The sequence below is a fragment of the Passer montanus genome, unplaced genomic scaffold (assembly GCF_014805655.1).
Source record: "Passer montanus isolate IOZ18808 unplaced genomic scaffold, ASM1480565v1 scaffold33, whole genome shotgun sequence".
NCBI lineage: Eukaryota > Metazoa > Chordata > Aves > Passeriformes > Passeridae > Passer > Passer montanus.
Genome location: NW_024368041.1, coordinates 5,361,443 through 5,389,145, shown reverse-complemented (window position 1 = coordinate 5,389,145; position 27,703 = coordinate 5,361,443). Strand labels below are relative to the sequence as shown.

The 27,703-nt window shown below is 37.8% G+C and overlaps 1 protein-coding gene across 1 annotated transcript; it reads right to left on the bottom strand.

Annotated features, from left to right (window-relative positions):
- FAM91A1 (family with sequence similarity 91 member A1) lies at window positions 1–27,703 on the bottom strand. Its single transcript, XM_039715444.1, has 24 exons — window positions 27,467–27,703; window positions 25,420–25,504; window positions 24,571–24,722; window positions 23,689–23,746; window positions 21,957–22,024; window positions 20,640–20,753; window positions 19,514–19,604; window positions 17,170–17,232; window positions 15,756–15,862; window positions 14,958–14,996; window positions 14,740–14,852; window positions 13,721–13,839; window positions 13,190–13,302; window positions 12,899–12,985; window positions 12,334–12,466; window positions 11,535–11,683; window positions 10,995–11,129; window positions 8,748–8,861; window positions 7,780–7,852; window positions 6,455–6,604; window positions 5,878–5,985; window positions 5,495–5,618; window positions 4,387–4,456; window positions 1–3,076 (listed from the first exon to the last, which is right to left on the bottom strand). The coding sequence occupies exons 1-24, from the start codon at window positions 27,536–27,538 to the stop codon at window positions 2,900–2,902; spliced, it is 2,514 nt and encodes an 837-aa protein (XP_039571378.1). The 5' UTR covers window positions 27,539–27,703; the 3' UTR covers window positions 1–2,899.

Here is a 27,703-nt window from a genome sequence, read left to right as displayed (position 1 = left end):
TTTGACCTACACCACAGTTTATTTGTAAACATTTGTTACATGTGTCAATAATTTAATTGAACACAGACTTTATACAATTCAATGTATAATATTAACAATGTCACACTAGAAGAGCACAACTGTATTCAGTCAGTTGTACTTAAAACTTCCAAAATACAAACCATTTGAAACACTGAACAAGAAAGTAAGGGAAAATTTGAGAACAATGAAGGGAAAAAGTGCAATAAATCATGATCAAAAAAACCTGAAAACAAACATAACACACTTCTTAGCTGGCTCCTGAACATCTTCAGATATATCCATCTAGCCTCAATACTACTTGGGTTGTGCCAGAGCACAAAGCCAAACTGTCTTCTTCAAGCTAAAAATCTTGCTGAAACAGAAACTTAAAACAGCTTTGCAATGTGCAACACATGTGATTTTTCCCCCAGTCAATAAAACTACCTGAAGAAAAGAAATTTATTTAATTTGTCTTTATTTGCAATACAATATAAAATAGATTATTTTGGTATGAAGATCTTTGAGACCTGTTGGGTTTTTACACCATATTTAAAACAAAAGTCACATAGTTTGAAGCCTCTTGACCATCCCAATCACTGTTGCTGTAATAGAGTTTCAGGAATTTCAACAGACTTCTTTGGTTACAATTTATTCAGTAAACTTTGAATATGCAGATTTGAATATTTAAACTCCTAAACTAGTGTTGAAGCCCCTAAGTAAGAGTGGCTTGAGTTTTAACAAACTGCAACACATTTGAAATTCTCACCATTAACTGTAAGATTTATGGGTATTAACCAACTCTGAGGAGCAGACTACTTTTCTTGAGAAACTTTACTTTAGATAACCTAGTAACAAAGGATAATATCCTTCACTTAGCAACACTGAAGAATATGCAGTGGGAACAGTAAGTTTTCATCTATTTTCAAACTTTCATACAATTGCACTATAGTATGAATAGTGCATGACAAAATTTAATACAATACAGCAAACTAGCTCACCTATTGCAGCTCACAGTAGCACTTAAAGTAACATCTATAGCCCTGGAAGTGCAAGCCATCACTACTGCTTAATTCCTCTACAGTGCCAGGTATTGTCTTCATCTCTATGTAACAGTTCTCACAGGAAAGGTTTTCTCAGCCATTTACAGCAGATTGGCATCCAATTCCTCTTCAATTTACTTTGGAGGAAATAAGGCAACTTAAAAACTGCTATAGAGAGTATGTATGTCCACTACAAAAAGTCACAGGAGTGTAAATTATCAACTTTATATGGGTGATGTAACTGTGATATATGCAGAATGCTAAGTTCAGCTGTTGCTGGTAAAATTCCAGAACAAAACTGATGTAAGGAAGCAGCACTGAGCAAACTGAAGTACTACAGATTTCCAGTTTCCTAGAGCACAAGTCCTATGCTTACACTTCAGGAAGGTACATAAAGACAGTGAAAAAGAATGGGATCTTCACAGCTGTAAATTAAGTCACTGCATTATCCTATACATTTGTCCTCTTCAAGCTTTTGACATGCTTTTTTTAATGCAGAACAGGATACAAACTCAAATGTTGCCATTTTTCTCCTCACTGCCGTTCGGCACCATGTGTGCCACAGATCCTTGACCCACTGTGTATTGCAGGATAATGTAATGACAGGATAATTAAGACTCATTTTTAGTTATGACTATTTAAAACAAGGCAGTTCTAGTAAAGAAGGGAGCCAGCAGAGAAGTTAACAAACTACATTGCTTGTCCTCCTTGTGTGCTTAACGGAACAGACTTTTTTAAGCTGGCAAAAAGTTTTAATACCTAATATAAAGAAAGTAAAGTCATGCTACATAAAGTCATCCCCTACAAATAGAGCCAGAACATGATTTTAGATGAAAAAGCTTACTGTTAATTTCTTTCATGATCAACAGCTAATAGTTCAAGGAACACAGATTCACTGAATTTTCTGTCTTCACATCCTCTGCTGTTATCTTCCTTTGCTAACAACTGATGTGAAAAATCAAGAGCTCTGTTCTTTCAAACATTAATCAACAGGACAGAACTAGTTATCTACTTTAAACTCACTTCATGACAACAGGTATTTCCCACAGGAATCATCACCAGCTTCAAATTACAGCTGAAGTCTCCAAGTGGGATCAAATTTCAGACACTCCCGGTTTCATACCAAGAGGGATAAATCCATTATGATTATGAACTCTGCAAACAGAGATAACCATCTCAGATCTTCCACAATTCCATACCTCCAACAAATACTGGCAGAGATGGAAGTGCACCACTCATCTTCAAAGTGGCTTTAGGTCATCAGCAGGACATTGATTCTGCACTAACTCAGCCTCCTCCTTCCATTGTACTGATTTGTCAAGGCCCCACCGTTAAGCTGAACAACAGAATTCAACAATCCTTAATGCCCCATATCATCATGATATTTTTATTTAATCAGTTGGTATCACTGAGCTTTCAGAGGAAGAGCCAAATCTCTTACCTTTATACAGAAAAAATTTCAGTAATACAGTACAAAACTAAACAGAATTTATGTCTGAGTAACGAACATAGAAAACTACTATTGCAATTTTGTGGTGACAGCATAGAAATTTAACAATCATCAGAAAGCCTAGAAAGGGCATGTCTAGTTATAAAAGAAAGATTGTCTCAAGATAAAAATAGTGCTGACAGCTAAAAAGCTCTCTGTTGCAGCAAGATATGCAGTAATGAGTAACAAGTTCTAGACAGTTTAAGTACTTCCCCAGTACTGCAACACAACACATTTTGTAACACTATTTTTACATGGGTTATGCTGCAGCAGCAGCATACACTTCTTAGTGGTTGGCACTAGGAATTAACCATAATAGAAGAAAGGCATTTAGTGATCAATACACAAGAACCTCTATTTGACCTTTTCCCTAGGTGTGGTTGAAAAAAACTGAGGAAGGAGCCCATCCATTCCATTCAGATAATACACCTTCCTTGAACATGAGATTCTTGGCAGGAAGAGGAACACCCATGTCTGCAGAAATTGGCTGCAGAAGTGAACTTGAAGAGCCAGCATCATGGAGCTGATCCAGCGTTGAAATACCTTCCTAAAAGCAAAACAAACAAAACCCTGTCTTAAAAACAAAGAATATGACAGGTTAATCTAATCTGCAAATACATTTTTGAGTTTCTGAAGTGTGTTACTATAGTCCAGTGAATACCAAATATTTATGGAAATAAAACCAGAATTAATAAAATTAAGTAAGTATACAGATGCCTCGGCTGCATTTTGCATACAAGATCTGGTTTCCAAGAAACCTTCAGGGAAGCTTGAGACTTAAAACTGAAGACCTAGAAAAAATTAATGGAAAGCTCTAAAATTTCAGGACATCTATCTATTTATCCTGTACCATGCTAAGATGGATACATGTATTTGGAAGAAATTACTTGACCATATGCTGAGGGGTATTATTTCCCAGAAGTTTGGTTTTCTCATCTTAAAACTCACAGCAGCACCTTTTTTTTCCCTTTCTATAGACATCATCTAGAGAAGTGTATCTCAGAGACAACATCTAACACATTAGGACAGGAGCCACTTGAGACTGACAGTTGGTTTCAGGGCTTCAAACCTACTGGGAATCTCTAACATTCTCATGAGGAAACAGTTTCAGGATGACACCATCCATAACACTACCTGGTTAAGTAACCTGCAAATTCATTATCTTACTGAAAACAGAGTTTTACAGAAAAGTATCATAAGACAGAGCACCTAAGCAGATTCCATGTTACACATGGCTTGCTTCCATGCAGAATTAGAGCAGGCTTCAGACCTGACATTCCTCTTTGCCTACTACACAAGATCCTTATTTCCTACTTACACTCCTAAAAAATCCTTCCAGACTCTGTAGTTTTACATATTTACACCCATTGAACACTAAGGTCTAGAGGATCTTAGGACAAGTACAAAAGTAACTGGCATGAAATCCATGGTATATATATATATATATTTTTTTTTTTCTAAGGATTTGAGAAGCAGATAAATTTAGCATCTCCCTGGTTTGCAGTAAATCTCTCCAACACACCCAAGCAGCCACCACACAACCAGCAGAGCAGGCTGTGTTAAAACAGGAGGAGTGAAGGACAACTTTGCTCAGCAAGTGCCATAAAAACAATGAAAATAATTACGCAGTGGAAGCAACCACAGAGTTGAGTCAAGTATTAAATAAGGCTAAAAACAGGACAGGGAAGTACTTCCTTTGTCCTTCAAATAGTTCTTGAGTGCTTAACACAGTTAGCATTTAAAGAAAAGGCAAATGAACCAAACCATGTTTTCATGCACCCAAGAAAGGCAAGTAAGAGGGCAGAAAAGGATGATAGGTCATACAGAACAATTAACATCTGGATTATTGCTCCTTACCTGGAATGAATGAACAAAATTAAGGACCTGAAGAGACAGCTTTCTACTGGAATGTAGGAGTTTTTGAAGGCTGTAAAAAGCAAAACGAAAAGCAATGGTCATGGTACACAATTTTTTACCAGTAAAGTAACCCTGTACTAACTTGCTCACAAATAATTCCAGTAGTATCTAACATCAAGTGACAAAAACTTTCACACATGAAGCCTGATAATACTGTCATCACTGAAGAGGTGCTTGACTCATCTGCTGTTGAGTCTAGTCAGGTAAAGGCTATTTTCCACACCATTTACACTGAATAAAATGAAAATACTGCAATTGAAAAATATTATTTTATGTAAAATAAGTAATACACCAGACTCATTCTTATCTAGGACAGTCTGGTAACATGACTTTTAAGAAGTTTATATTAGTGACACACTGTTAAAAGCAGGTCAACTACTACAATAAGAGACTTAAGTCTTATTTTCAAGCAGCCTTACTTTTGATTTCCAGAACCATGCCTTAGGGAAAAAAAAATCCACAAAAAATAATCCACAAAAAGCCCCAACAACCCCCCTCCACACAAAACAAAAGAAACAAACCCCAAAATTCCATTGTTGAAAGAATAATCTCTCATAAAGAAAAGCTGCAGTAAAAAGCATTAGACAGCTGGATCCTAAGCCATGACTAAACTCATCAAGTATGATACCAACAGTAAAGAAAATTTCCATAAGAACTAAATGCATTTTACATCAAAGCATTGCCACCAAGCTCTCCTCCCCCACTCTAGAACAGCTAGGAGGAGGAAAAAAAGCCTGTGCTAGGCTAGGAAAGGCAAATGAGTAGGAAGACACCCAAATTCACTTTTTCCTGATCTGCTTATAGACAGTTTGCAACAAAGAATTAATTTTTGCTTTACAAAACTATAAAAAAAGCCTAATCTTAGCACAGCTGAGGACTAGTGTTACACATCTATGAGTCAAAAAACAACTCCCTCTCACATCAGAATTAGCTACTCTATAAACATAGCTGAGTTTTGGTTTATAGTCATTGAGTTGTAGGTGTCTCTTTTTGCAGAAGCTCCAGACACATCATCTGTTAAACCTGCAACCAGTAAATTAGAGCTCACCTTTCTTTTCTACATAATCCGTGAGTGGCAATTTTTCTGCAGACCTTCTGATTCAATTCAGAACTGAAAAGTGGAATGCCAAAGCATAATTCCAGGGGAACCCATTCCAGTTCAGTTGTGGGTACTACAGAAAGAACAAGAGATAACCAATGTGTAAGAAAAAGAAAGCAAGAAAGCTCATTCTGGGGTCAAAAATCTTAGATTTGGATCTACTAGACAGCTCATGCTTTTTAAAGACAACTCATTTACTAAACTGCTCAAATATTTAAGGGAATCTGAAGAGGAATTTCGTGTGGGACTTGTCCCAGAGAATAATCAAACAATGAATTCAGATCCTTAAAAACAAGGTAATGTTTACTACAAGCCATTTGTCATGTTTTTACCTTCAAGGCTTTGCTTGACTGCAGAATCTATTGAAGGCTCTTCTATTACCATCTCAAATGATTCTGTGCTCCCATTTACATCAGATCCTGATGCCAGTTCAGTCTCTCCTAAAGGCAAAGTAATTCTTACATAAATATGCACATGAATAGAAGTGCATATACCTTTATCCAAGGACTATAAAGCCATAAAACTGAAAGAAGGAATAGGGATAAACATAGGGATGGACTCATTTTGTGACTGAAGAGTTATTTAGGGATCCTCAGCACTTATGAAAGATTAAGCTCTGGCACATAAAAATGTTACAATTTATTCTTTTATATTTAAAAGAGTATTTGTTCCATTTATTGACTGTTATAGTTCAGTCATTTATCAATCTGTATTTGGTATTTCTGAGCCAGTCTCAGCAAGAAGTAGGAAGTAAGCCTACTACTAAAGGATTTACACTCAAAATTAGTTCCTATCTGTGTTGGATAATATTTTGTACAATATTACAAATCAAAGAATTTAATCCTTCTCTCAAGTGACTGTATGTGAAATTAAGGGGACATAGATAAAAAAGAATTATTGGTAACCAACCTCTTCCATCAGAAGCATCACTCAGCTTTCTGTTAGCATGTTGACTTGAAGGATTCAACATTGTGACATAGCCACAAAAATGCTGCAAGTCCACTTTGTTTCTCAGTATTTTTAAAGCTGTATGAATGCCCATGTTCACACGAGAGAAGTCTAAGGAGAAAACAAAACATATTCCAGTGTACTTTAAAGAGGCCTCCCCATAACCATGTGGTTCCTCTCTAAGCCAGGGTAAGCTTTTTATTTGGATTTTTCCTGCTTGTAATGCTCCATCTTAGTGATCACATTGTTAGATATGGGATAACACCAAGCATTAAGTGGTATTTTATAGTACAGTAATAGAGCCAAGGAGAAAGAAAAATACAAACAAAATATAATGTCTCTCCTACACAGACACATTCAGACAGCAGAAATGGCAAGGTTCAGCTAGGAATCAGGTGTCCAGCTCTTTCAGTGCCAGTCTTTTATGACAGATGCAAAGCAAGATACATGACTCACATAGCTGAAATTCTGAAGAATTGGAATACAGCATTAGAGCTTAACAAGAAATTTCAACATCAAGTTGTTCATGTCAGAATTCAGATTCTAACTTCAGGGTTTCTTCCAACTTTATATTAGATGAAGAACCAGACATATCAGAAAGACCAAATATAACAGTAACAAATTTGGAACCTAGTAAAAACTAAATTAGGAAGTTAGCTTTATTTCTACTTGGCCCAGACTTTTCTAAGTGGTAGCCTAAATAATATTTTAGATTTTGTACCTGGAAACTCATATGACAGCTTTTATGACAGCTCTCACTTGAAAAGATTATAGCCTCAACTATGCAAAGCTTCTGTCCTACTCATCAAGGAGTACTGAGAAGTTGTTAATTTCTGCCTTTGAAAATCAGCTGAGCTAGGCAGACTTTGAAGGAATAGATTTTGCTAGTAAAGCTTTTCCTGAGGAAAAAACGTCGATGGTAGGTTTCTGGTGCTAATAATCAAGGTAAGCTTGTTCAGTTTTGGCCTCAACTGTCTTACAGTTTAAAAATGCTCAATATAATATATGGAAGAATTATTTATGCAGTTAATAAATATGCTAGTTAATAATTCTTTACATCTATGTTAGGAGATAAGAGGCCAGAAAACATTCTAATTAGGTCAGAGAAGACAGAAAGGGGAAGGCAGTATCTTTAAACTCACAACAGACTTGCTTTCCATTTTCTCATATGACTCATAAGATCAATAAAATTTGTTTGAAAAGGATTACTGCAACCTTATTGCACAAGGTGATGTGCAACAGATGTGTAATGTAATGTAGAAATTACATGGAAGACGATCCATTACCTCCCTGTTGCTCAGCTTCATCAAAAGGGAAAGGTATGTGTATTGTTTCTCCCATTCCATGCATGCCATGACCCTGAACACCAAGAAATTAAATTAGGAACAGAAAAAAATACTCATCAGCTTAGCTCAATCCTACTTGTATTCCCTTTTAAGGAGTAGCACCCAAGCTGATGAAACAAACCAACGGAGGCATTTACACATTAAACATCTTGCTCAGCTGAAATAATTGAAGTACCCCACCTTTGCCCTTAAAATGCATGTGGTAAACACAGTGGCATTAAGTTTCACTGAAGAGGAATAATTTTTCTCTCCAATTACTGGCTATAAAAACATTTTCTAAAGGCTGAGCACTTCTGGAACAAAAGGGACTTCCCACTCCTGCATACAGAACATTTTTCAGCAGTCACAGGCCGCTTACAAGCTGGCCTGTGAGAATGTGTGATTTTATGTTTGTTACAGTATTAAACATCTATTTATTTAAATGATTAATTCTGAGAGTTCAGCTGAACCAAATAAACTGATAAGAAAACTATTTTAATTCTTCCAAATAGAAAAGCCCAACTTACTCTGCTGTGATAAACAGCATGCTTTATTCATACTTTAATGTAAAAGCTGAATACCAAGCAGTCTGAAAAGCTGATTTCTGAAATATCAGCTCATAATACCAGTCACTGCTGTCTAAAATCCTTGTGGACCCTTCACTTTCATCCTAGTTTACTATCTCCCCTACTTTAGCTACCAAACTCATTATGCTTGCCCATAACAACCCCTACATAGTGTGAATTCAGTTCGAAACCTGTGTCTTAACCACCACTGAATCACAGCAGCACTGCCTACAGAAGTTAAATGTATTTTTCAGCTCTTGGCAAAAATGTACCTCTTCTACATTTTTTAATATCCTCTACCACAGAACAGGTTAACCCAAAAAATTATGCAGGTTTTCATCATTTATACAGAGCACTCTGTACCTGAATTAGAACAGCAGAATGAGTTAAAGCATCATTCAACATTGTGAGCACATTTGAAGTAGGAACTACTCCTGGGTCGTGACCCCAAGACGTAATTAGTAAGCGATCGTAACCCTGGAAGAGAGAAATTAAGAGTGTGTGTAGTAGTAACCAATTATCCAAGCACATAAAGTGAAATATTAGAGCTAGGCATTAGCATATACAACTAGGAAGTTATTATAGGTAACTACAGCTCTACAGTGCTATACTTGTAACCAAGGATCACTCATGTTCGTATTCTTGGTAAAGACCTTTGACATCTTGAGGTTTGCCAACCTCAAAGTTAAGATGCTATTTTGGACAGGAGGTATCTGTCACCAAATCCTATAATGATATGTGGCCATTGCAGCACCCTTCCAGCAAATAGGAGATGAATATAATCCCACATAAATTTAAAAGCAAAATATAAGCTGGATAAACTAACACTATCAGGAAAGAACAAAGATAAATCAACCCCCAAAATATCTGTCAAGGGCAGGGTGGGGAACAGGAAGACGAAACCACAAATAACTTCCTAGTTTCTCAGTTTTCAAGATTGAATTCCACTGCAACTCCATAAGATTTCTAGAAATATCTTGACAGTTCCCTAAGAAAATGACGTTGCAGAACAGCAGCAGGAGAGAAGCACTCATATTCCCATAGAGGAAAAATCCAGACTGGGAGATCATTTATTTCAAGAAAATCTGTCTTGTCAGCACACTGAGATTAATGCAGTACTTTGAAGTTTTCCAAGGCTACCACACTGAATGTTCCTTTACTAACAAAAGTGCACAGTTCATACATGTACAGGTCGTTTAAACTAATGACAAACTAGGGTCTGAATCAAGGTCATCACCAATGTCCTTAAAAAATGCTTTCTGCTCTAGAAGACTTGATTCACTTAATCCTATGTGATCTTACAGTAAATCTTACAGGTAATCTACAAATTTTTTTAAATCATAAAGGGAAGGGAAACATTAAAGGTTTGAGGAATCCTAGTGCTAGAGAGGATTGCTGATATAGGTACACCAAAGAATGCATTCTCTCTCTGAATGTCTCCAAACCTTTCTAAAGTATTTAGTTCCTCATGTATCAACAGGATTAAAAAAATGAGACAAAAACTTTAAAGACCTCTCTGCAATTATAAAATTGAACAATACTACTTTACAAATTCTACTGTGAGCAGCAAGACCCAAACACAGCATTTCAAATCAAAGTCAATAGATGCAAGGATTTTTTGGTTCAGGCAAGTTTAGAATGTGTCATGTCAATCTTCCACCTACATTTGTCTAGTACACAGAATACCCAGCAGTGCTCCTTTGTGGTACATTTGTCCTTACTAGTATCTCAAAGAAAGAATAGGAGAAGGCAGCATCTGAGATCTTTCAGGCAGAAGCTGATCATCTGTGCTGTTTTGTGAGACTCCTTGCCAAAGCACTGTATGGATAATTAAAAGTTAGGTGGATTCCAGGCTGGTAGGAATTGAGGAAATCAACTCATCAGTGCAGAGCCAACAATTCAAGTCACAATCTCTGTGTACAGAGAATCACATGCAGCCAGGGAGTTCAAGACCAGAACATGCAGGAGAGTGGAAAGGTCTTAAAAGGAAGTATTGCATAACGTGCTGCTTCTCCCTGCTTCCAGACACTGCTACAAGTCAGGCTATGGGGCTAGGAAGATCTTTTTTCCAATCTAATGCAACCTTTCTTAAAGTATTTTGTCTTTAAAATTGTAGGGAGAATTACAGCCAATAACTCCAAAGTCTCCAGCACAGATTTGGACAAACTGGAAGTGATCATGTTAGCCGTCTTCTAAACCAGGCAGAATTATGTGCAGAAATGATGTTTCTTGCACAACACTACAAAAAAAGCACAATATACTAGGTCTTCATCTTTTCACACAGCTCTTCTACACTTTTCTAATACTCTCTGTGAATGGGCTTTTAACAAACCTCAATTATTAAGACTGCAGTGCCACATGTTACACTTAAAAGGGGTGGCATAAAATATACTGGTCACATTCTGACAAAGGGAGATATATAAGTAGCATTCCTTTATCAGAACTTTAAAAGAAAACAAATCAAGATGCTGCATAAAACTTGCTTCTAGAAAAGGAACATCATCTACAATGAATTGCATCTCTGACTTCAACTGTTATCTCTAAACACCATACAGAGTATCTTTGAAACACTTGGAGAAGGAAGGGAGAATAAATCCATTCACAGACTACCTGAAAAACGTCTGGGAGTTTTCGAAGACGTGTTCCTTTAGAGAGCAACAGGGAGGGTGGTCCTTGTCCAGTTATATGGTATATATACAGTTTGAACCAAACTGAACTGACTTCTGGTATTGCAGGCCCAATATGCTGAAGAGAGATAATTCAAGAAATTATAAATAACTTCAGATTGCAACCATCATTCATACAGATTTAAGAAGAAACAGTTTAAAAGAAATAAATCCAGTTTTTGAGCACTGAAATACAAATGTATTACTCTCCACTAACTATATTCTAGGTACTTAGTCCAGGGACATGAGTCTTCACAGAAAGCTGACAGTAATGTATTTTCTGTGAATCTAAATTCAAGAACAAAGTATCTGTCACTGACTCTAACTTGAACAGAAAAACTGTTAACAAGTTAAATAGAGTTCATTTACTAAATATTCACATTTTTCCTCAACCTAACATTTTTTTTATTAGATTAATTACAGTGATATTCTACAGGTTAATAATTTTGTCACTTTAAAAGGAACATCTGACAGATTTTTTCACCTGGGGTGTACAGCTGCTAATAGGTCGAATTTCATTGGTGAGTGGTGCCATGGAAACCAGCAGAGTGTAATTTTTGTTGAGAACTCTGCTGCAGGTAGCTGGATCCAAACCAAGCAAACTCTCACATCGTAACAGGTCCAAGGGAAATCCTATGTTCAAAACACAAGATTCTTAAATTATCACTTAAAAGGAACATACAAACACAAACTATGACTTCAGATTTTCCATTCTCTGCTAAGCCATGAATACAGTATTTTCCACAATGAAGTTTTAAACAATTGGGCTTATTTTAATAAATCTGTACAAAATTTTAGCAATTCTAAGTATACACGACTGTCTGACATGGAACTAGCTCCTCACCAACTAAGTGAACACAGGAAATAAATCACAGAGATACTGAGAAAACTAAGTAAGATTTAAAAGGAAAACCTAAAAAACTGTCCCCATTAGAAGAATACATTCCTATTCATAGCTTGAAAAATGTTGCTTTGGCAGAACAGCTGACTCTTCTATATGGCTTTCAGAAGCATGTGATTTGAAACAATCTCAAGTTCAGCTTTTCTTGCCTTTATTACGCTTTAATCTGTTGCTCTGGGTCTTCAGTGCATGCCTTGGCAACCAAATCTGTCATTCAACAAGCAAACCCAGTAACACAGGCTCGAAGGATGATGAAAAATATTTCAAAGTATTTTTAAACAAGTAGGATACTGACTGCTACAAGAGCAGCAAGGGCAGAAAGCTGAGTCCATGGCAGATAAATAAACCAACTCAGAAGGCTTTCCAGAGGTGCTCACAGTACCGTTATTTGGCTGGTCAGGCTGCACAGCCTGCGCGCCCAGGTCTTTATTGTGCCGCAGGAACAGGATGGTGTTTCTCAGTGTAAGGGCATGGTCAAAGTATCGCTGTGCTTCCCCCTCCCCTGTGCTCTGAACCTAAACAAGAAACAGACAAATGCATGCTACTGGCAGGTTGTTCAACTGCACCAAAGGAAAGATGAACACATTAGCATTCTAAAGCTTTCTAGCTGAGTAATAACCCTGCAGTTATATGCAAAGGTGATCTACTGCAACTATTAAATGAAAAGCAGGTCTTGGCCATTCTAGTAGTAGTCAAAAAGTACACAAAGACAATATCTATAGATCAGAACCATGACTCACTCTTTAGGTAAAAGGATAGAAGTGTCCAGTCATCCTGACTGGTATGAAATGATACAGAAATTAATAGCTGTATCATTTCTTCATCATCATCATAACTTCTACATGATTCTACAGTTGTTTTTCTAGAATTATCTTTAGAAAGTGAAGTTGGCCCCTTTAACACTTCAAGTGCTGAAAAAGCATTTTGTCAAACATGTAACAATTTACCTTTTCTAGTTCCACCAAGAAGCTGTCAAGACTCTCATCTGATAGTTTCCCAACTTCAAACATAGTGACCGCGTGACTTTTTAAGTTCTGAAACAACAAAACAAAACTGTCTTATTTGAGAACAGAATGGGCAAGTAGAAGTTGTATTAAGCAAATTACTACTTCGCAAACAATACAGAAGAAATTTTTAGTAATTATTTTTTAAATAAAGCTGTATTATATTGATGCCAAAGTAATTTAAAGCTTTACATATTTATTCCTGCCATAATACATCAAACAATTTGGACATACTGGTGAGAGATTTCCCATCATTAAAAAGGCAGTGAGAGTGGAATCAAACAGGAAGGCAATGCGCTTTGTGTGTCCACTGGACAGGTTCAGGCTGCTCACACTGGCTGTTTCAGCTAATAGAAAACAAAAAGGAAGTAGATGATCACATCTGTTTTATTTAAAAATAGTACCATTAAGTTTAATCAAATCTAATAAAGGGAAAGAAAAGGAAAAATTTAGTTATTGCTACAACAAGTAAAACAAAATTCCCTTATTACTACTAAACTACTGATTAGTTTAATTCAGAAGTTGGTATCTTTGTGTCAAGTTTATATCCACAATACAGATCAGTATCATCTTCAGAAAAAAGTTATTTAGCTGGAGACTTAAACCAAGAAGTAGACACCACCTCCCCCACTGAGTAGTCCATGTGACAAAAGGATCTACATAATCTGTGTTTCACTTGTTTCTAGACCTCTTTACAGCCTAGGCCACTCTATAAATATAAAAATAATTGATCCTAATGCATTAAAATTTACTGTTAGTGCTAACCTGGATCATCTTGACTGTTGGTATCTGTATCTGTGGCTGATGACCCAGCTTCCTGTATAGGACTTCTGTTTTCCCCACTGTCCCATGAAAGCAGCATCTTTTGAGGATCCAAAGTACTCCTATTAATGTGAATTAAAATCCACATCTATCGGTCACTGTAGCACCAGAGAAGTATCTCTGCCTTCCAGTGCTAGTAGTCCATGCACAGGCATACACAACACATGCCTTTCAATATGTCCAAGCCCTAAATCAGTGAAGTTCAGTATCCCTCAGGGTCCTGCTTAGCTTCAGCAGAAAGGCTTATTTGGGGGGCTGGAAATATCAGACTGTGAAAAGATCTTAAAAATCAAACCACCAACACTGAAGAATCCAATGGAAAAAAATCTAATCCACTTTGTTCTCACAGTCTGAAAAAGCATTAAAGAAAACAGGCATAGCAGTAATTTTAAATAGCTTAGCAGATATTGAACTAAAAGCACCTAACAATTCTTAACTAATGCAACTTGGCAATTCAACTTGGAGCACTCTGTTGACTGGTATTAACAGCACTTTCCTCAGAAGTGACATAGATACACACTAACGTGAGAGTGTCACTGACAGAACTGCAATGGCTCCTGACAGTAAACAAGCAAACTCTATGCACATATTCATTGCCAGCAGTGCCAAGAGCCACAGGCTCTGTAATAGCACACTGACAGCTGTTATTTCTGGTCCCAGGAGTCTAAAACAAATACACATTCATCTGCTGGAAAAGTGAGCAACTAGGTACCTAAAGGTCAAAAACCCAGCACTAAGCAACAGCACCAAATGGAGCACTCTGAACTTACAGGCTGAATTACCATTCCTCATCCTCAGATTAACATGAAGATCACCTGTTCTTGTCATTAGACACATGAGAAAGCCAAGTGAGATTTGTTATTTCAGAAGTCTTAGAAAGCAACGAATAGCTTGAAAAACAGATGTTCTAAGTTTTCCCTTCAATGAGAAAAATAAGCCTAAGAAAGAGTAAAGACACTTACTTCAGTCTGTTTACAGAAGGAACATTCTTCCATGATGGATGAAGATTATCCAGGTTTATTACTTGGCCTTTTTTATGAGCAAAGCCTAACCGACAATACATGGATACAGCATTCTGCAGAACACATACACACAGAATAAGGAACTGCTCTATGAAACCAAGGTTGTAAGACAGTGAACTTTCTGCATCCAGTTAAACAAATGCATTGTACATACATACCTTTACTAAAGATAAGTCAATCTCTAACACGTTTGCCAGCTTAAAAATAAAAAAAGACAAGAAGACCAGTCAGCAATACCATATTAACAGGGCAGGTAATCACTGTTTGTGGGATTTGGCATCTTTTTATTGGTCTTATTTCTAAACCCAGCCTGTACTGGTAGAAACAATTTTGTCTGCATCAAAGATGATGAAAAAAGAGCATGAAGCCTCATAACTGTCCCACTTGAAAGCATGTAGAAGAAATATGAGGCTATCTTCCACTTTGTAATTTCCAGGCTAACCTTGTATATATAATTTTAGGTTAGTCATGTATGTCAGAAGACACGCAATGAGCATAACAAATCCTGGATATATTTAATGGGCATTTTTCAGACATGTATTCAGCAAGTTTTGAGAAGCTCTTATGAAAACATATTTCTCATACTCAAACTATGCTTATGCAAAAGCTACATTCCTATTTTAAGCCAACACCCTGTGTGCTTTCACTGCCAAAGAAAAAATTACTTGAACTTTTCTCACATTAGCAAAACAGACTTTGTTCCAGTTCTAACTTACATAAAAGCCTACTTTAGTCAACTCTATAAATTCATTCCAGCTAATGCAATTGTTTCACTGAACTGAAGGTACTCCTTCAAGAATGAAGCACTATAGAAGCTACAGGCTGCATCTTAAGCCTGGCAGTATGGGTAAACAAAATCACTGTATATCAGGCAGCTATCTCTAAGTATTTTTAGCAGTGTGCTTTGGGCCATTTTCAAGTATTCCTATCTCCCAGACAGGTCAAGTTTTACTTACCTCTGCCACATTAGTATGTTCATCTATTGAAACAAATATCTTGTACAGTAGTGTTTCAAAGTAATCACCTTGCACTCTGTTCATCACAAAACCTTCAAGTGGTGGCACTGAAATAAGATTTACTTTCATAATTACAATTTGGTCACTTAGTTTATTGAACTGAAACTGTACTAAAACAGAAAAATTAATCCCTACTTTAGTTTTCACGGCACCTGCAATTTTGTGAATTTCCCAGACACAAAGAATAAAAATCTGAACATAGCATATGAGGTATTTAAAATTGCCCCACTCCTTAAGAAAGCAATGCTTGTCAACATGTTTTCTTACCGAAACTAAAGCCATGCTAACTTCCATCACAGCCTTGCACTTTCCAGCTCATCAACTACAGATAATTTCCAGTGTCCAGGCCATAAAATTATTTTTAATGTAGATGGAGATTAAATCACAACTGGAGTAGGACAAAAAGTAGGAGTGGGGTTTTTTCTGGAGAAAGTCCACACCACCCACGTACTCCAGAACTGAGACTTCCAAAGCAATTATCCAAGCAGTAAGTCTCTTGTATTTAGAGAACTTTCACTTAAATTATCTATACAGCAATGCCAGGTACTTTTGCATGACCAATTTCCAAACAACCTATGCCTTTGCAGATTATAGTGAATTCAGAAACCCCTGAGACCTCTCACAGCAAAACAAGCTGCTCAAAGGGCAGCCCACATGGTGTGCTAGTCTAAGCTCCTACACAGTCCCCAGGCACAGTCTGTGACTAACTGAGGTGACAATACCCATGAATAACAGAACTGGTATCTATTAAAACCTTACATCTGTCTGGAAAGAAGTCAAAATCCTATGTATGTTTGGTAAGATAACTACAATTCTCTATGCAATTCTTCCTTTTCATTACAAACTTATAGGAAGGTACTTATTAATTCATGCAATGACTCCCATAAAAGAATCTCATCTTCCCTAAATATGCATTCAATACAACCTAAAAATACAAGTTGAAATAAATCCTCTATACAAAAAAAAAACCAATGTATTATTAGGATTGAAAACATCCTATGTATGTTTGGTAAGATAACTACAATTCTCTATGCAATTCTTCCTTTTCATTACAAACTTATAGGAAGGTACTTATTAATTCATGCAATGACTCCCATAAAAGAATCTCATCTTCCCTAAATATGCATTCAATACAACCTAAAAATACAAGTTGAAAGAAATAAATCCTCTATACAAAAGAAACAATGTATTATTAGGACTGAAAATATTTAGTCAGTGAAGAGTTTCATAGCTCAAATGTTTTGTTTGGACACAAACATGTATACAGACAAGCAGTTTCCAAGACAGAGAACTACAGAACAATTGAAAGGAAACTGAGAAAACATAGGTAAAATAACAGGAAATATTTACTTACCTGCAATACAGCTGTCATCAGATATTGGTACATCAAGGTAAATAAATCCTTTGTTATACAAACCTTTTTAAATAAAAGGAAAACATTTTAGAAAAAAAGAAAAAAGCATTTTTCAAAATACTGAAGCTATAAAGCAGACTTCCCCACCAGCAAATTCCAATGTTAAAGTTATTTTTCCTAATAGCCTCCCCAGCAGAATATTTATCTGCAATGCACACACAGCTCAATAAACCACACCTAATACTAACCAGGCATCACGCTAAACCAGAGTTCCTCACTTGCAGCCTGATGCAGCACACTTGGAACTCTGCAAGTACTTCCAGGACAGCACAGCAAAATGACCACAGATTAAAGAAGTTCCATTTAAAAAAAATATGAGCAAATCTCTGCCTAAATGTCAACTTAGTTTTCACCATTATCGCTGCACTGTCAAGAAGTGGGGTTTTTATCTTCAGTTGGTTTTGCCAGCTGAGGATGTTGGCTTTGTTTGGCTACTCAGGCCAGAAGTCACACACCTGGTAGCAAGGATACAAACTAAAACACATCAATTCTGGTGGTCCTCACAAGTCCTTGCCACACATTGTGTTGTTTACACAACTGCAAAAGGAAGTTCTGGTGCATTTCAGCACAAAGAATCAGCAAAGCTGCAGCAGATATAGACAGACACTGCATACAACAAGGACAACAATACAGTAAACATTTAAAAATTGCACTTTCCCAGCTTGAAACTTTTTTGAGCACTAAGCATCTCAACTGAGGTCTGCAGAGAAGCCAGCAAGAAGTCATTAAGAAAGGGAAAAAATTACAGTACAGTTATCTTTAAAGTCTAAGTTTTGAAACAGCTATCATAGAATTACAGAATGTGCTGAGTTGGAAAGGACTCATAACAATCATGGAGCCCAACTCCTGGCCCTGCACAGCACACCCCAAGAATCACACCATCTGCCTGAAAGCATGATTTAAATACTTATTGAACATTAACTATGGTAAGGCTTAAAGCTGAACTGCACAGCATAAATAAACCAAATTTATTGTGAGTGGTTTCTTTGGTGTCACCCAAGATCAGTGCATCTACACTGTACTCATTACAGTGGCAGTGAAGTGACTCAGAGCCCTCAGGTGAAGTGCTCTGAACAGCTAAAATGGAACTGTCAGGATGTCTTATACACACAGAGAACTCAGCTATGGTGTGTGCCATTAGAGCTATAGTGTACCTAGTTAAATTACCATCCTCAATCAAATCTTAAATAAAATGCCTGCATTAACCAACCAACTCACTTGGATTCACATTGATTCACTGTCCAGCTCCAGCAGTAACACACTCAGCTTTAGAAAATTAAGAGTATCAACAAACCAGCTTTAATGGATCAGGATGACATTACAAGTCACCAAGCTGACTGAGAGTGGTTTACACTACCTCTCCTTCAGATTCAGCTCTTATGATTGATACATCCTTATCTATATACCTGAAATGTATTGGTAGCATCGTAGTTTGGACTCAGCAGTACTCTTTGCTGAGAAAATATGATCTTTCTCACAGACCCATTACATTAATTGCATGTCCAATTTTTCTCCATACATTAGATCCTTCTAAACCTACTAAATCTGAGCTATAACACTCTCCAAAAGCAATGGGCCATTTATAAAGAAAGATTATGAAGTGGTTTTGGAATCAAAATTTTATTAAGCCTTATATTATTTCAGATCCCCTCAAGAGCATGAATTTTACCTACCTCACTTTTGTAATTGTTTTGTTCTGCTCAGTAACAGGCAATGGAATTCTGCCTCAATTTCTCATTAAAAACTGCAGTGCCCAGGTTTCAGGGCTTGTAGTAAGCTAAGCCATTGTAGACAAGACTTTTCATAGAAGATTTTGACAGTGAATTTTTACTCCCTAATATGATTTGTCTCTACCTATTACTTGTTAGACTGAAATGGGAAGCCAATAACAGCAGCAGACTTCCACCAAACAAGACAGATCCATTTTAAGGTATTAAAGTAGTAGAAAAAACTAAAAAAACTTTCCCTTGAAAAGCAAGGAGTGCACTTTAATTATCGAGATTACCAATTCTGACATTTTTAATTTTACTTTCTCTTGCTCTCATCTACATTCTCGTCCCCCACAATCTTTACTGACAACTTCTAATCAAATAATTTGTTGACTCAAACAATAACAGAGCTGCTAATTGTTCACCATTAAACCATTTACAAGATCTAGACTGTAGTCTGTACAAGCTTTTGAATATTTTCCTCCAACTCTCCTTTATGCCTTTATTCCTGTTTCCAGACACTACTAGAATTTACTAAGCAAGATCTAAAATCAGAAATGTTCATTAAAACTTACTGTGAACTACATTGAAGTCTAAGGAACCAGCAAGCTGAGGACCTGAATCAATTATCTTATCAATAGCAGACTTCTCTGATGTAGTACAAATCTAGGTTAAAAAACATCATATTAGTTTCTTGGAGCAATGAGTCTAAGCAACTTAATGCCAGTCAAAAACCTCCCAAACACTTAAGCCTCAAATCAGTCATAAGTAATATAGAGTATAGGGAGTAACCCATGATCCTAGCCAAAATATTTGCACTGAAGAATTTACTGCAATTCCTGTTAAAAGTCTCTCCATTTTTTTGCTTGTTCCCACACAAAATTATGTATGCTCTAGTAAAGGAAATTAATTGCACAAGAATTTGGCAAGTGAACTCCACAGTATAAAAGATTTGCTCTTTAAAACTTCCAAACAGTGTTCAGCCACACAACTGGAATCATTCTAGAAAGAGGCCCATTACAATATCAAAGTAATTGGCTTCAAAAACTGCCCTGGGCTGCTGTGATGTCCAAATATGAGTAGCCTGAGATATTTCAAAAAATACATTCCATCACTGTGTTAAATATGTTCTAATCTAAACAAAAAACTTCTAGAAAAAAAAAAATCCAGATCAAATGACTGTAAAAAAAACACCTGTAAGAAATGAAAGCAGAATGAGGATGAAACAGTAAGTCATTTCACAAGCTTTTTATGTGCAAACAATGAAAAACTAAGCAGACACAAAGAACAGAAACAAAGAAAATATGTATCAAATCCACTGCCATTCTGATACCAATTACAGTGAAGGTGAAGATTCAGTCAAAGCTGACCTGTCAGGGCTCCAATATGAAATCTAAGAAAACATACTTTGTTGCTTGTTCCCTACAAATCATATGATCATGCAAGTAAGTTACCATAGACTGGTTGATACAAAACCACCTCTACACTGTACATAGTACAGAAAGCACAAAGGGGAGAGAGGGCAGAACATGTCAAAGAAAACATCACCATTTCCATTAGTTACAACCTCTAAGATACTCATAAGCGAGCTGCTGCAAATTTGTAACATAATCTTAGTGTATTTCATATGAAAGAAAGCCCCTGCTTTCAGGATCTATCAGCATTCACCCGGATTTAGAGATGAAATCCATACTACACTACCTTGATGTCGTCCTCAGTGATGTAACCAGCCTGCACGACCCACCACGCCTCTATAGCAATCTCCACGGGCTTCACAGGCAACAGATCATGGGCAGTTTTCCTTCTGAAAAATTTCTGCAGTGGTACAGTCCATTTGAGATAGTAATAAAGAGCACTTCACATGCACAGACATTCATTTACCTTTATAAAAACTGATCTGGATAAACATCCATTTTTAAATACAACATATTTACAGACTGGAGACACACATGCTATTATTAGCACCGTCATTTAGCAGAAGTTTCTCTCTTCTCTCAGATCACATGGAAATAGAAAGCAAAAAAATATTTCCATCTGATATTGTTAAATCTTCCCAAAGCTCATCCATATTGTAGGTGTTGCTAATTAAAATCCACATTATTCCATCATAGTAGGATCAAGTCCAAACTTAAACTATATGTGACATTTCTAATTTGAACAGGTAAGAGAGCACAAGTATAGAAACAGGGTATTTTAAAGAAGTTCACCGATTTCAAAAAACACATTTTAGGAAGACATTTCATTTACTTTAAGGAACAAAGTGCAACATTCTCAATAAGAACAGGGCTAAAAAAATACAGTGAATCTCAATCTATGAAAGAAAAAAATGGAGGATAGTGTTTATTTACAGAGCTAAATAGCTTCTCTTTCATTGCACAGTCATTACTTTTTAATTCACTATCAGCTGCATATTTTGGTAAGCTCACTTTCAGTTAAAGGACTATGAAGCTACTGCAAGAGCACTTCTGAGCTCCCTGAAGAAAGCAAGGAAGTGTTGCAAACTAAAGACCCTACTTCTATCAACCATCACCCTGCTTTCCATGTGTGCTGTTCACATCCAAGGATGTCTGTGCACTCATTACATTGTCTGAGAGAAAAACACACTGCAAGAATTCACACCTAGATGGATCACTGTTCCAGAATAAACTGTGATCTCAATGGTACACATAAAAACATGGATTAATTCTTTTGGAACCAATGGCATTGTTCCCTGCTTATAGTGGCCAGGAGACATTAGTTATCTGGTACCATAAAGTACAGCTCCAAAACTATAAGATTAACAAAAATTAAAAACTAGTAATTAATACCTTTTCCTTTATTATAATTTTAAACAAAAAAGCTCTTTATTAACTTGAGTAAACGTAATAAAATTAATAATACACTACATAACATTAAATTAGCCACACTAAAACTGACCAGGGCCAGAAAATTATTCCATTCTTTATTTCCTATGAAATAATTTGGGGTAGAGGGACAGACAGGTAAAGGAAAGGGAGGGAAAACTAAAGACAAACTTACTTTTGAAGACCTGCATTGGTTCATTAGATCAATATACTGATTTCTTCCTATGCCAAGAAGTCTTAGACCTGAAAAATAAGTAAGGTTTTATATATCTTAAGACAGGTTATTTAAGAAGAAGGTCTGATTCTTTGAAGAATGTTTAATATATCTTCAGCTTAAACCTTTCTATTTAGACCTGAAAAATAAGTAAGGTTTTATGTATCTTAGGACAGGTTTAAGCTGAAGATATATTAAACATTCTTCAAAGAATCAGACCTTCTTCTTAAATAACCTTTCCATTTTTTCTTATCCAAAATTAAAGGACAGTTATAGGAGCTAAATTCATTCCATAGTCCATCCCCATTCTTTCACTCTGCACAGGTTACGGGGGAAAAAAAATAATTACCCAATCACTCAAGTCACAGGGTAGCAGGTAATAACACAACTCCTTTCCTCCTATACTCCCATCAGCAACTTCAGATTAATAGTGATAGTTTTTCTTTCCTTTAACAAAGCCCATGCCATGCACTGGACTAGAATTCTAAGAATTAGAGACACAAAAGGCCACTTAATCTTCTAGGGAATATGGTCAAGATATAGTTGAATTAAACTGAATCAAAATTAAATTCCATAATCTCTAGCCTTCAACCATTAAGGAACCACAAACAGATAGTAAAAAACTATTCATTAGTTTTAGGCCATATTCTGTCTCAGCTTCAATTCCATCTTCTAGTTCAATGCTAGCGTTTATGAAAAAAATGGAATTAAGGAAGTTTAAGTCAATTACACTGCAGTCACTATTCTGCAGCTGTGTAAAGATAACAGAATTGTTGGAGGGGCAGTAGAAATCAAAAAAAGGAAAACCTTCTCTTTCTTCAGACTCCTGACTAACATTAGATTTCCAACACGCAAAATGGTACTGAGGAAAGTTCATCCATTTCCCTGCTGTCAACATTACACAAAGGCTAACTAGTAGTTAACTGAGAATATCCTTCCAAAACTAAAACCAACTCTTTCCAAAAGCTGCAGGCTACTCCTCACCTGACTACACACTGTGCTTAAAAATTACTTTATGAATGCATACCAAAGGCAAGGAATTATGTGTTAACTATAGAAAACATTTCAGTGTCAGGTTAATAACATCCCTGTGCCATCAGTTTACATTTTGCTCTAGAAGACTTCTGAGTAGGCTAGTGATCTTACTCTGCTCTCCTCCACCACGTTCATCACAGTTTTTGCTTTCCTAAGCTACTTATCCCATAACCAGGTGTAACAGATAAAGTCTGGCACATCCAAAGCGTCATAAAACACCAGATCCTCTTGCCTCTCTTTTCTGGTACATCATCCCTCAATCCACACTGATGCCAATTCATGGGAGTGTAAGCAGCCTCTCAGTGTCCTGCTAAAGCCTTCTGCCCAACACATGGCAAAAAAAGCACACTAGGAAAGGACCAGCAGCTCAGTTTGCTGATGTACACCAACAGGAAATGCAGGCAAGTAGGAATGGACAAGCAAGGACACAGGCAAGGTTTTGTATCATGCCTACCTGCATTCAAACCTGCCCAATTCCAGTCCTGCCTGTACTGACAGAACTCTGTATGAAGGGCACACACTTAATATCACTATTTAAAAGTTTTTACACCTTCATTCACAAGTTCATATTTAAGCAAACAGATGCCTGCAAATCCATTTTCAGAAGCTCTTTATTTCTAACTCACTGAAAGCAGTAATTCATCTGGATAATACTTACAGTCAGCAGCAGTGAAGTTGGGTAAAGAATCATAGCTTTTTTCACTGTTCATTATATCCTTAAAAAGAAAATAAAACTTCTAAGTTGCAAGAAGAAAGTCATAGTTTCAGAGAAGCAGGTCCAAAATTCTGCCTGTCATTTTTACTTTTAAGAATGAAATAAAATTTAAACAGATCTGTTAAAGTCAGTTACCTTACTAAACTTGACAATTATTTGATTAATCATTACACAGTAAGTTGAATACATAAAATGTGAGACTTCTGTTTAATGTAAGCTTTGCAAAGAAAAATGTTGGCTGAAAAACTAACAAACAAAATCCTCTATCTCTCTTCACAAAAACAAACCAGCAGACAGAATTGCCAACAGTACTAACAGAATAAACAAACAACTAATCCATTATGTCTGCAATCACTATATACAAAATAAAATAAAAACACTTCAAATATCCAATGAAAACAGAAGATTGCCAGAGTGCTGACAGAAAACAGAACCATCGTTGTTCTTAAAAAAACAGATCTGCTTCAGGCTTCTCAAAAAGTTTCCAACACGGTTGAAATGAGGGATTTCTTTTACAGTTTTAAGTGAGTTTTAAGTTAAGACTCACAAATCACAAACATCAAAAGAGAAAGTCTGGTCTCAGAATGAGTCCCACCCCAGCTCCATATGACAAAATCCAGCTCTTGAAAGGCTAATAGGGCAGAAGTGAAAACACTGCAGACAAAAGCAGCTCTCTATAAACTTTTCTTACTGTTTCTTTATTTCTTAGCAGGCCTATACAAACCCAAAAAAAAATACCTGACACTGCCTTGTGATGCATTACTGGGCCATTACCAACACCTTCAGAGGGAGAACAACACCACCCCACCACAGTTGTGCACTCACCTCCATTATCCCAGTGTAATAGGAAAATGGTGTTACCCTCAGACCTTTCACCATGATGTCAGACAAATGATAGGGGTACAGCATGAGATGATCTCGACTGTATTTTAACAGATCTTCATAATATTTACGTTCATCTTTCTTGACATGTTTAACTGCAAGGGGAGAAAAAGTTACAATGTTCTATGGTGGTCAACTTTTTTAAAAAGTGTAACAACAAAGGGTTAAAAATAGTCTAATGGCAATTGACAGAAAACTACTAGCAAAATAAAGTAGTGGTGCAAGGACTTCAGCATCCAAGGATTTCTACACATGATACAAGTAGCCTCAGAGACTTTAAGGAGCAGACTTCTCTAAAAGGTCACGAGGAAATGGCCCATTGAGGCAGAACTCATGCAGCCTATAGAAAATTATCTTTTAATTAGTGAAATTATTATCTGCTTTGGGAAGAAAAATTATTTCAGTCAATGTAAACTCAATTGAAAGGCTGCAAGCAAGCCACTGCCAAAAGCTCCTGTCAATTAGGATAACTGTCTGCATCTAACCTAATGACAGGCTTAACTAGCCAAACCCTCTCTTAACATCTCTTAATTTCTTAGCAAATATCAGCAGAACTACAGTAGGAATTCAGTTCCACCTACCAACTCAGTAACCTTCAAGACGCTTTGCTAGAGAAGTTGCCAAACGGACTCAAAAGTCAGGATTTTTCATGCTTTTATTATTTAGGAGCATTTATTTTCAAGGAAGGAAGGACCTTTGAACTGGACTTGTTCTTGCAGTTTTACAACAGAGACAAGCTTCCACACAGAAGAATGGGGCAGGACTCGGAAGTTACTTTGCTTTTTTACTCACCTAAGTTATTCCTGTACCGCAGCTGATTGCGGATGCTGTAGAGCACCACTTGCCTCTCATATTCCCTCTGGGAGTTTCCAAGACCCTTGAAAACATAAAGACCTTTTAACTGACTTGCACAACCCCCTACCTTTTAGTTAAACTGCTGCAAAGTGTCTTATGAGGAAACATGCAGGCAGCTGTCATTGCTCCAGTTCAACATGACAGTATCTTTAGCCTATGAGTTCAAAAACACCTTTAAATAAGTCTCTACACAGGATGCATATTTAAGTAATCATTTTTAGATTATTTTTTCCCAGTACCACTCTGATAAAAAGGGAGCATCTGATTTTCAAATCAGACAAGTGCCATCAAACATTTACCAAGCATTTAGTGTCATTCAGCCTTGAGAAATTACCTACAATTAGTGTAGCACAAACAAGCATGGTGAATGATGTGAAGCTTTACTTGCTGCACCTAAGAAACTTTTAACACACACACAAAAAAAAAAAAAATGTGAAACAGCTCAAGTTGCAGCTTTGCGGAAGTTAAACTATCAAGTGATCCTAGGTCACAAGATTAAGGAACAAGCACAGCACATTACTTGACTACCATGAAAGAAGATAAAAAGAGAACTTTGGTTCATGCTTCAGATGCTTCATTTCAAGAACTATTCCCTCAATATGCCCCATATTACTTTTCTACTCTGCATCTGCAACAAGTGATCTGGGTTGTTTGGTTTTTCTCTTCCCTCTCCTGGTTCCTTCATTGATGCATATATTAAAGGAGAACCTTTGACAAAAAGGTACTTTACTGCACATATGGGATAAGCAAGAAAGCTGCACACAAACTGCAGAATCAGGTATTAGAAAAGCAACACTTGATATCAGAGACAGGGTCTGGAACTGATTAAATAGCCAAAGAGGGACCCAAGTGTTTGCTCAAAGAACAAAAGTATTAATGACTATACTAACATTAAAGTAGACAAAACAGTATTCCAGACGTTACATTAAAGTAAATAATGCAATAAATAGTGGCATATTTTCTATCCTGGATCACAAAGCCAACAATACCGCACTCAGCTGAACAGGTAAAGAAAAATCATCATTTATTCTCCTCTTACTGCTCCTGGAACCTCAAACTCAAGAAACTGCATTACTCGTGGCCTGCAGCAACTACTCATCCTCTCCACCCTTCCTCTGAGCAATTGTTTAACAGCATCTGCTCTACAGCAGTGTAAGACTTTGGAACAAGAATCTCCTCTCAACTCGAAACAATACCTCCTCTTTGCTATCAGAGGCCCATTAAATCCAGGCAATCAAAATTTCATGAGGTTTTCTTTTCCATAAGCCACTTGCAGCAAACAATTCTCTGCCTACTGCAACACGGGGCTGCACAAGCCTCCAAAGGCACCTGTCCTGGTGCGGCTCCCGCCACTCGGGGGTGGCACAAGGGACACCCGACTCAGCTGTGTGACACCTGCACAAGCTGAGCGGGGACCCCACACCTCCCTCTGGACCCCCAAGGCACCCGATTTACCCCTCTCCTCACGGAGGCCACACACACACGTACGCTCCCCGCCTCTCACACAGAGCACACACCGCTGTCTCATCCCCCCACAGACACTCGCACACACTCAGAGCTCCCTTTCCCCACAGAGGGACCGTACACACACCCCGCGGCTCCCGCCACTCGGGGGTGGCACAAGGGACACCCGACTCAGCTGTGTGACACCTGCACAAGCTGAGCGGGGACCCCACACCTCCCTCTGGACCCCCAAGGCACCCGATTTACCCCTCTCCTCACGGAGGCCACACACACACGTACGCTCCCCGCCTCTCACACAGAGCACACACCGCTGTCTCATCCCCCCACAGACACTCGCACACACTCAGAGCCCCCTTTCCCCACAGAGGGACCGTGCACACCCCATACCCCTGTCCCCACAGAGAGCCCCACACACCCCGCGGACCCGCCCGCCTCGCCCCGGGGCAGGCAGGGCCGAGTGCCCCGTGTGCCCCCGTGTGCCCCCGCCGCTTCCCCGCGCCGGCAGCCGGGCAGCCCGCACCTGCCTGACGCTGGCGGGCAGCCGGGCCCAGGGGTAGTTGTGGCGGATGTGGAACTCCACGTCGATGTTCATGGCGAGCAGGCCGGGCCGCGGGCCCCGCCGCCGGGAGGCGCTCCGGCCCGGCAAGGAGCCGCTCCAGCCCCGGCAAGGAGCCGCTGCGGCCCGGGGCCGCCCTGCGCTGCCCTGCCCTGCCCTGCCCTCCGCCCGGCGCCTCCCGCCCGCCGCCGCTGCCCCGAA